At 39.4% G+C, this 11,438-nt stretch overlaps 1 protein-coding gene across 1 annotated transcript; it reads right to left on the minus strand.

Annotated features, from left to right (window-relative positions):
- Positions 1-132: 132 nt before the first annotated feature.
- On the minus strand, positions 133-10,720 carry slc20a1b (solute carrier family 20 member 1b). Its single transcript, XM_041969203.1, has 11 exons — positions 10,441-10,720; positions 8,747-9,402; positions 8,314-8,454; positions 7,689-7,774; positions 7,441-7,537; positions 4,470-4,589; positions 3,185-3,517; positions 2,398-3,007; positions 2,058-2,243; positions 1,838-1,922; positions 133-1,641 (listed from the first exon to the last, which is right to left on the minus strand). The coding sequence occupies exons 2-11, from the start codon at positions 9,093-9,095 to the stop codon at positions 1,486-1,488; spliced, it is 2,163 nt and encodes a 720-aa protein (XP_041825137.1). The 5' UTR covers positions 9,096-9,402; positions 10,441-10,720; the 3' UTR covers positions 133-1,485.
- Between the last annotated feature and the right edge of the window lie 718 nt (positions 10,721-11,438).

Consider the following 11,438-nt stretch of genomic DNA (forward strand, 5'->3'; position numbering starts at 1 on the left):
ACAACTGCTCAATGGAACGGTGCTGCTTTATCTTACAGCAAGACACAATTCAAAGCCATGTTTCAGTCAATGTTGAGCTTTCTGACTATATAGTTTCATCATTGCACAAAAGTAACAGACAAGACCAAAAGATGTCTTTTACAAATTTTTATTTTCACATCCACAACTGTGGACAAGATAATGTGCTTAAAAAACATTTTTGGTACCTAAGGGAAAATAAAATTAAGGCAGCTAACTCTAGGCCCGAAATGGATTTGATACTGCAGTCAAGTGACCACACGCTGGTGGCATGCAATATACCGTTTACCTGCTTTTCAAACACAGCTCCATACCAAACCACCCCATTAACTTCCAGTTTTTAAGGTCCTTTTCTTCACTATCTAGAATATTCAGAGTGAGAAAAAAAGAGGAGCAAATTCCACTCAACCATACTGGAAGTAACTGTTATATGGTGAACTACAAACAAGGCCAAAGCAGACCTACAGCATTTAACAATCAAGGATGACGTATCAAGTTTTAACAGGAGACTTAAGGTCTTGTTTGAGAGCATCGTTTCTGCTGGTTGACATTCTGTTGCAAATTAAAAACTGAGGTGACCAGGTCCAGCTAGCCATTTCTCCCTTGATCGATTCTATAAAGTCTCTGGACATCAGACAGATCATCCACTGGCTTTTCCAACAAGGCCTTAACCAATTTCTGTTGAGAAGCATGCCGACTTTTTGATGCTTTCAATAACAGCAATTCTCAAATTGGCTGAAGGTGGTCATTCAGTGTGTGCAGTTAGCACCACTGCAGTAAATTACACTGCAGTGCTCCAAACATAATGGAATAAGTTAGTTTAATACAGTTCCTAACCTCCACTGAGTCACTGGTGGTTCTTAAGAGGACATAATGCCCATGATGAAGGGATACAAGTAAGTTGGATGTTAAATTAAAGACATTAAGACGTACCGGTACTTGGAAGTGGGAAAAGACATACATCAATAACTTTTGCATCTACATCAATTTCAGCATGATTTATGACTGGGGAATCACATTGTATAAAGCCAATACTGCATTTTTTTTTTAATATCCGTCTAATGTGAACTTGCTATACAATTTAAAATTTAGAAAGAAAGAAAAAAAGCACAGTTGTATATATACACACACACACATGAATTACAGAACAGTGGATATTATAAATTTTACAGAGCGATGATCTGAATAAAAAAAAAAAAAAAAAAAAAAAAAAAAAAAAAAGTCAAAAAACAGATATGCAAGTTTCCCCATTTAACCCAAAATAATACTAGACTGAAACTAATGCAGCAAAGAACCACAGGCACATGTCACATTTTTTTTCCACCTGCCTTTCCCATTTTCTTTTAAAAGTTGTTGGCTTGAGGTAAGCAATATAAGTTTGGTCATCCAACTTCACTCTTGTCTCCTCTTGTGCACCCAAACGATTTTTTTTTCTATCCTTCCCTGCTTAAGGTTGCAGATGCATGCTCATAGGATACCATAGATGAAGATGGCCATGATAGCAGCACTGATCAGGCCAGAGATAGGCACTGTCACAAACCATGCCATGAAGATGTTCCTGAACAGACGCCAGTCTACTGCTTTTTTTGAACGCAACCATCCTACTGCCACCACAGAGCCCACCTGGAAACAAAGCAGTTAAGAGGGGGAAAAGAAAAAAAAAAAAAATCATCTTAAAATTATGTAATCCCATTAATAAAAAATAAAATAAAAAAGGCCCATATTTAGAACATCTACCAGACTGTTTTCATTAGCCTCCCTCATACTAAATATTCTCTTCCTGTGTCTCAGTCAAGACCACAGTGTCTGCCTAACTTACCTTGCAGTGGGTGGTGGAAACAGGCAGCCCAATGTTGGATGCAACCACAACTGTCAAGGCTGAGGCCAGTTCAATGCTGAAACCACTGTAGGACGAGAAGAAAAACACTCATGTCTCATGTGGCTGTTGACCTGCTAAATTCAGAAGGGTGGTAATGTCTGGAGCAGGCCGTTTTAATGACGGGAAGGAACAAGTTCTGTGCCGTCTGTAGATTATTTACCTTGAAGGGGTGATGGGGGTAAGGTCCTTGCCCATTGTCTGGATCACCCTGCGACCCCATACCCAGAGTCCAGCACAGATGCCTACGCCTCCGTACAGCAGAAGCCAAATGGGTGTAGGTTCGTTTGAGGTCACACTGCTTGTTGTGTAAACCAACCATAGGGCTACCAATGGTCCAATGGCATTACTACAAATGTAAAAAAAAAAAAAAAACAAGAAAAAAAAGTGAGGTTATTTCAACATTTGCCAGAGTTTTGATAAGTTAAAATGTCACTAATATTGTGCTCGAGGAGCACAAGTGTTATCTAATCAGCATGACCTTCATTACAGAGAGTGCTTACCTCACATCATTTCCTCCATGGGCAAAGGATCCAAAGCAGGCAGTGAGAATTTGGAGGAACTGAAACAGGGTTGAGACTTCTTTCTTGTCTTGATCAAGCCCATCCTCTTCTTCTATAGAGCTTTGGTTGCTACCTGCATCTTCCTTCCCCATTTCTAGTGTCACATCACTTTCTCCTAAACTTTGAGGAGTTGTGTTTTCTGCCACAGCATTGCAGTAGCTAGTGTAACTGTCCATACGCACACGCTTCTTTTCCACACCACCCAATCCTGGACCTTTGTCACCTTCCACAGCAGCACGGAAATCCCCGTGCATGCCAATGATGGTCATGGTGTATGAAGTGTAGCTGTTGTTGCGCCGGATAGGTCGGTCACTCCCTTCACCCATACAGTCACCAACCTTGGCCAGGTGGAGCTTGTGTAGCAAGTCTTTGTAGAGGCCTGAGTCCTTGTGGACTGTATGGTACTGGCTGTAACCGTTGCTTGGTATATGTGTCGGCCTGTTATTGAACTGAACCTGGTTATTGAAATGAACCTGATTGGCAGCATTTGTGGAGCTGCTGTGTTCATTGTTGAGCTGGACTTGATTGTTTGTCTGAGGCTGTTTGGGAGCTGCAAAAAGCAAATGTAAAATAAATAAATAAGATGGTGTCCTAAGATAATGACTATGTAGTAAATTAGGTATAAATCAACAAATTTATATATTACAAAACTATATGACTAACCATTAAGTAGCTTTCAAAGTAATTCTAATATAATAAGAGTTTTAATGTCAGTTGGCTCACTTACCATCATTTGCATTGTTGTCATCGGCCTCATCAGAATCTCCAATGTCAAATGCCACCTTGCGCTCCTTATTGCTTTCTCCATTGTCTGAATCTCCAAAGTCAAACACAACCTTGTGCTCCTTGTCCGTTTCTCCACTGTCACAATCTCCAATGTTAAATGTAACTTTACGTTCCTCAGGCCCAGATGGAGGTTGAGAAGAGCTCTGACTGACATCTGGTGCAGTTGGTGCAGACGTCTCCATGGCGGTCTGTTTCAGGATAGGACACTGGGCCTCTTTGAGCTCTCTCTTTTCCATCAGGGGGCTCTCAGAAGGGCTGGAAGACTTGATATCTCCTAGTAGGAGAAGAGATGAGTGGGTTGGTACTTGGGTCATGTTCAAACACAAACACAGAAGAGAAATCCTAACAGAGCATGTTTGTTTTCTCTTCAAGATTTAATAATTCCATACAAAAGACCATTGTCCTATATCACCCGTGTTCAAAAGTGAGCCTGTGTTCATAGGATCAGATAAATAGATCACAAGGAGTACATTTCAACTAGCAGCTCAACTAATGACAAGACTCAACACAAGTTGAAGCTCATGTGGCACTTCATTGTGCTTCATGCAACTAGATACTCGGTGCCAATGTTTTCTATGCAATGATTCTTTGAATGAAGTGACTAGGAAGCCATACTGCATCAAACCTGTTCAAGATTAAAGCTGCAGTAATCATCCTCTCACCCCATCAGTGCAGAGCAAATGCCATGTCAGGACTTTAAATTAACCCAGCCTTATTTTAGTCATGGGGATAAAGTCCAATTAAAGGATCACTATGACCCAATTAATCATCTTGTACACCAAACAGAAGTTCATCCAGATGGTCCACTATACCTAATGTTCCTATAAACACAGCAAGTGACAGAAGTCAATTAAGTATAAAAGTTCCACCTAAAGCCATCTAAAATATAAGCTATAATAGCAAATTATACCGAGGCAAAATTCCCAAAGAATGTTAAAATAATGTTTCCACAATGTTAAAAATTACACTTATTGTGTGGAAATGCAGGCAACCCCCCCACACCTGTTCTAAAATAAGTAGGTTCAGTTCAGGATTATAGAGCATCAACTGATATTTTTGGATTTTCATTTAAGCACCTCCATTATGAGGGAGAAAAAAAAAAACAAACAAAAAAAAACCCATGAGCTCCATTTGGGAGATTAACTCTCCCTGGATCAGGGATATAATTTGAAATTACACATTTCAATTGTTGTTCAATTGTTTAAAGACAATGAAATTGTACTTACGTTCAATCTTCTTCTTAAGTTGAGGGCAGACAATGAACCAGACTATGACAGCTGTCAGCAGAGCACAGCCCAATGAAATAAGCAGGATGCCCCACCAAGGGATCTTGTCAAATCCCAACACTGAGGGATCACCAAGTCCACGTGAAGAAACACAAAAATACAAATAGAAAAAAAATGACATTTAAAACATGAGGCAGCGAGTGCTACCTTAGTATACAACACATATTACATCTAAAATGAATATTTAACAACAAAAAAAAACCAACAACAAAAAAAAACTAAGTGGTAAAATGTCTTAAAAGCAACAAAAACATAGGACATGATGGCATGGTCACAATTATTAAATTTTAGAAGGAAAACAAAACTTTTGTGACTTAAAGCACGAATGGTGCTTGTGACTGAAAATGTACTTTATTTTCCTGCATATAATTAAGCTTCAAGTGTAGTTTTAAGACTAGATTTGAACTAGCAAGCATGGTAAGCTTTACTGCATTGCGTCATTGTTCCACGAGGTTAAAAATGGAAGGCATGTGTACCCCTATATGTGAACAGTTACATAACACCTATCAGATGAAACAGCACAGATGTCACCATGACCCCCAAGTGTCCAGCTAACAGCTGTTCACGGACAATAAGCATCTTAAAAAGGACACTAAAGAAGAGAGGGAAGAAAACCAAAAACAAAACAAAAAAGGCAAGGGGCAGTGTTATACACTGTAGCGCTATGGCCACCTTCTTGCTTAGACTGCAGCAAAGCTGATGCAGTACAGGTAAAGGTAGTGCGGTACATGCTGTAATGAAGTATTTGCATTTCCCTGGAGTGGCAGTCATACAGATAATGCAAGTCAACAGTGGTTGGGACCCTGACTGTGCAGAACCATATAATAGAAGCAATAATAATTATTATTATTTTAGGATTATTTGAGTAGTTTAAAATAAACAAAAAAGGAGAAGAAGGCCAAGGGCAAGTGATAAGTGTGTTAATTTATGGGGCAGAGTCCACAGTGCATGTGCTCCACTGAGTCACACTGCAGCATGAGACTGCAGAGAACCACAGAAATGTTTATTTAGTTACACAATATAAGCTTACTCCCTTCAGGACAGTCATAGAACAAAAACAGAGGGTGGCTCTTTTAACAAATTAGCGCTTTGAGTATGTATGCTAGGATGAAAGCAACTATCTAGAAGTTGCCGTTTCAGCTATAGTTAATCATTTTCTTGAACAAGACAAAGTGTAACATTTGCATTTTCAATGAATGGTTGATGGCAACTTAAAAAAAAAAAAAAATAAATAAATAAATTAGGCTTCATCTTAAAGTCTGACTAACCCTCCCACACACTGAGGTGAGCTTAACCCACAACCATGCTGTGGGAATAAATGGGACTGCACAGAAAATGAAATTTCACCACAGCTGTGTTGCAAACTCCTCCCTAAAACCTAAGTATCCAGTGGCCTACTTTGCACAATGACTTTTCCCTCCCGTTATACTGTATTCACAACCAACCAACCCTCAATTACAGTGACAGTTAAATACTCACTTGGCAACAAAGTTTATTTATTTGTCCTTAGTTTTGTGCAGAACTAAATCTAGACTATTAGAAATAAGGTGGCTGCATTAACTATGACGACTGAAGATCTCTATACCAAACATTTATTACTTACAATAGATATTATCAGTAATAAAATGAATTCGATTTATAAATCATTCAAGACAGATGTGCCTGCAGTGGAGTGACAGCAGCAGAGTGAATAATAGGGTGTGTAGATCCCAAGTTACACCAAGGATAGTGTGTAAAAGATAATCAGCTGACCCTAAAATTCTTCGGCCCCACTTGCAATAACACAAATGCTGACCTGTGGTTTCTGCTGCTGGAATTTACATATTGAGAACATGCTGTGTGATGGCAGGGGTCCAATCATACAACTTTGTGCTAATATGTTGACTTGAGGAATGCTGAGTCCTGTTGCAGGACGCACTGTACTCAGTTTGTTGCAGATACTGCTGCTGCATTAGAGTGCATACATCAACAATAATGAGCTGCTGTCGCCTTGTGTGCCAGTGCACTACTGAATTCAAAATGGTCTAAAATAACTGATGGCTCAATCCTTGAACTAGTGGTTATTCCTGCTTTGCACCATTAAGTCCAGCTAGGTCCAACAGGAATCAAGATTGTCCACGGGATGGCAATTTGTTTATGTATAAAGTAGTGATGAAAATCTAACCAAGGTGATAAACACCTGATGTCTAAAAAAAATGCAGTGGGCTTATTCAGACGTCCAAAGTGTAAGCTTGCATCTTTCTTGTGAGGTACCCAACTACAGGTCCTCATGTACAGTGTACTCCTATACAAAAAGTGCCAAAGCAGGGTTATGGGCTATGGTAGAACTGCAAGTGATCTCCACTCTGAGTGTGCCGATGTGAATGCACACATCAACGCACCAAATCTGGTGAAATTCTGGCCTGTAGCAGCCATTTAATGGCCCAGGCCAGCTAACATCCTGATATGATAGGCCCTGTAGAGAGAAGAAAACAAAAAGGAGCAAAAGTAGCTCATTTATTAAAGAGGTTTCAGAAAGATGAAAAACTAAAAGTTTAAAAAGGTATGACTATAAAAATTCTGAGCACCAATAAAAAACAACTTGGGGCAGACAACTGTAACTTAAAAAAAAAAAAACATCCTGTTTACTTCTCTTTTTCTCATCCAGGTCTGAAGGACACTGACAGCCAGAATTAAGTGAATTCCTATTTCCATCTCCCTGTTGTGCTCCACTCTAAAACTCCAGTTATGACCCACACAGAACCACAAGCAAGAGCCCCAAAAAAACATGTTAAAATAAACACGGCCTCTGTGAAAATGGTAAACAGTCTGGTTCAGTCTGGGATGTGTGTGGGCATGCAGCCGTCTGAGGGAGCAGTTTAATTTAAGCTGTGGTCAAGCATGCAGAGAAAAACGAGACAATGACACTCACTCGGAGCTCCAGTGAACATGATGGAGAACAGGTTGATACCCATCGTCACGGCATAGAAGACAGGCAAGGCCTTCAAACCATTAGGTACAGGATCTTTCTGCAGGAAATAATAAAAAAAAATAGTGTTATGTAACAAACACTATTTTCTTTGGCCATGGGCCAGTACATTGCTGAAACTACCCTGAAGATGCCGCTTCAAATCTCCTGTCTCACAAAAATGTCTAACTACAAGCTAACAACAAGCTTACCTTGCGTAAGATGAACATGCGCACAAAGTAGAAAACAATTCCAGACATTAATCCAGACAAAAGAGGACTCAGGAACCAGGAAGCAACTGAAAAAAAAAGTTCTGAGAATTAATTGGTGAAAACAAGAATCTTGTTCCTCAAACCTATACCAATCACTCATTAAATAATGCAAGTACAATCGTCATAGCAACCTTTCCAGTAAAAGTATGACATGAAACATAATCATGTGCAACAATGTGCACAAATAATTGTGAAATTAGGCTGTATGCAGTCTACTCATTTTCCCTGTAATGATGCAACATAAAATTACATCACACTCATGCAGAGCTCTTACATTTCCTATCCCATTAATGTATACATCCCCCTCAAAAATTCTACATTATCGACTAGTACAATCACTCCTGACTATGAGGAAAATATATTCCATATTTAAATGTATGGCAATCGACTGTATAAACGTTATTCATGAATTCCTGACACCGGAAGGCTTAACTGGACATTGCAAGCCAATAAAACAGATCAGAAACTTAATGATGACCCTGCAATGGACGTCATACTTTAACACATGCAGTTCATGCAATATGGAAGAAGTTTCTAGATCAGCTAATTAAGGTGCTATCCTTACCAATACGGAGAAGTTCAAGCCACTTGACGCCCTGCTGGCCTCTGGCAACCAGCGAAAAGCCAATAGTAGCACCAACGATGCAGTGTGTTCCAGAGATGGGGAGCTTAAGGAAGGAGGCAGCCAGTTGCCACACAGCAGAACCTAATGGCAATAAATAGATAAATAAAGCATATTAGTAATAAAATTCTGCTTTTTCACACAAAAATAAAAAGCAGCAGAAACAAATTAATATATTAAAAGGGCTACTAAACAGGTAAAAAATAAAAAAATAAAGAAAAATTCAACCCATCTCCTCCAATCTTTTACACTGAATGTCACCCTTCCATGGTGTATTATTTCCAGTTTTAAGAACAGTGACAATCCTCACACATCAAGTTCTGTCCACAAGGTTCAATGCCTGCATGGTAAACCATGTTAAGCAGGAATTACTTACCAACCATGGCGCTGACTGATCCAGCCATTAACACGTGTTCCGATCCATTGTACATGCCCACATCAATGATACCTTTGCGGATGGTTTCACTCACTTTGGCTCCGAGGAGCACTGAGCCGAGAGTCTCAAAGACCGTAGCAAGAATACATGCCTGTTTAAGGGTTACTACACCAGAGCCAACAGCTGTGCCAAATGAGTTAGCAACGTCATTGGCGCCTACTGAAAACGCCAAAACAAAGGCAATGACGAAGCCGAGGATCAGAAGCCACATGTACTCTGTGAGAGCAGTTTGGGTTGCTATTCCTACTGTACTAGCCAGTATTATTGCAGTAGCAGTTGTTGACACCATGATTGTACACTATATAGGCCTTCACAATCTTGAGGGGAAAAAAAATGTCTATCAAAATACCTAGTTGTAATATAATACTACTTTCAACAGTAGCTAACAAAATGAAGCGATATTTGGTAATAAATAATTAGATTTTCTGTAATCCTGTGTTAACAGAATTTTCAAGCAGTGCAAATGTTTTGCGAAAAAAAAATTATTGCTATAATGTAACTCTAGTAGATTTGCTTTCCTTTTGGTGCTTGGCTATCAAGCAAAGTGAGGAACCTCCCATTGTGCAACTGTGACTGCTGGTGAGCAGAAGTACATTCTGAAAAGAGAAAACACAGAAAAATTTGCCAAGTAAGTCTCACAATTCAACTTTCGCGAGGATACTTATTTAAAAACAGGTGACAGACGGGCTTAAACGTGCTATTGAATAGAATGGAAAACCAGAAATGACTGCTTGGAACCGGAAGGAACTCCTCTTCTTGCTACTTTTTCCCCCCAGTGACAAAAAACGGGAAGCCATTTTTAAGAATGGCGCACGAATAGCTGCGTGTTTTAGTTCGCCATCTAACTTAATTTTTTACCCAGATCACGAATATAGTCTATTGCTGTTTGGTTTATTATTGCATCCATAAAATTCGTTTCATGATAACGAGTGTTCTTATCTGAAGGACAACAATTTCAATAACGTATCCACGTGCCCGCCTCCATACAACACAGCCCTGAAACACGAGTAGTCTGTTCACACGAACAGACTTACGAAACAGAGAGCGACGCAAATGTTAAGATTCGACGTTAAGTCTTTGATTTATCTCTGTGGCCACTTATGTGCTGTAAAATCCGTAGTTTCATTTAAGTGTGACGTGTTTTTTTCGTAAGGGGAACGCAACCGGATATGACAGTGAGAGACACACCACCTATGCGGTACCACCGGCTGACCGGGTGGCAGTCGTTGCGTCTCGACCCAATTTTAATATCTGCCGAGTTGTGTTCTAGACAGATGGTATATACTGCTAATGTTGGCTTAGCATACAGCACATAGTTTTCAATGGTCGTCAACACGAGTCGGGCGGGGTGCTGCAGTCATCTTCCTAATGGAAGCAATAAATGTAACACTACTACTACTACAAAGTAAATATAGTCGTTTATATTTAATAAAGTCGCCATATTCACTCATCATCGATGAACAGTTAACTCGTTGTTTTTAAAAAAGTGCGCAGTGCTATAGCTTAATATTCAAGCTGTCGTCAGTGTTACGTTATTATTGACGTGATGCTAGTCTTATTGTTAGGTCAAGGAACCATGTAGGGCTCCTTGGTGAGATACGGATATAAAGTAAGTAAGTAAGTATAATACTTACCATACGTTGCAGCAGTAAGCCCTTAAGAGAATAGTGCCCTTTAGCCTGTAAGCTAATTAACGCGCGCACCCAAGCCGTTACGGTAGCGCGGGCGGGATAATGAAAAGAAAATTAAATATCCCCTACAAAAAGCTGCCTCAAGTTAAAAACTGAATGACTGTGTTGAAAACAGCTTCTATACCTATCGTCTTAGATTAAAAATAATAATAAAGACGCTTTTCTAGGCTTCAGATCCGTCTTCGTTTGAATGAAGTCTTCTCTCAATGGCATGTGTAGAACTTGCTCATGCCGGTTAAGCGAGAGGCGAGAGGCTGCTCATTTTATTGGGTAAACTGTTGAGGAAATCCCGCCCCTTTTTGTTCCATCAGAAAAATCCCGCCCCGTCTCCCGGGGCGAGGTTTCTGAGGAAGAAGGGCAGCCTTTTCACGTGAACAGTGCGTGTAGTGTAGGGCCTGATTGAAAACCCCAAACCCTGAAAGACACAACAGGTCAGAAATGGTTTGAGTGCTTACCGGAAGCCGAATAGTATATTTAATTTAAAAAGTAATAACTTTACTATTGCTGCTGCTGCTGCTGCTGCTTCTACTACTACTACTACTACTACTACTACTAATAATAATAATAATAATATAAGGTTGCTGCATGTTTATTTAATTTGAAATTAAAATGCTTTAGGCCACATCAAACATAAAAGAAAACTCGACTTAACTTTTAACTTAACTTTTCATTGGAATAAACTGATTTAGACGATGGATGGATGGATGGATGGATGGATGGATGGATGGATGGATGGATTAAAATCAGCTTTAAAGCCACGACTGCAAATAAAGCAACATCTATTCCTGGACTAGGACACTTTATTTAGCTCTAGTTGTGGTTATGCATGTCTGTTTTAAAATTCTTATTTATTTATTTATTTATTTATTTATTTATTTATTTATTTATTTATTTATTTATTTATTTATTTAAGGAAACACAATGTCTGTTGGGAATCATTC

This window comes from Melanotaenia boesemani, chromosome 19, assembly GCF_017639745.1.
Source record: "Melanotaenia boesemani isolate fMelBoe1 chromosome 19, fMelBoe1.pri, whole genome shotgun sequence".
In the NCBI taxonomy this organism is placed as follows: domain Eukaryota; kingdom Metazoa; phylum Chordata; class Actinopteri; order Atheriniformes; family Melanotaeniidae; genus Melanotaenia; species Melanotaenia boesemani.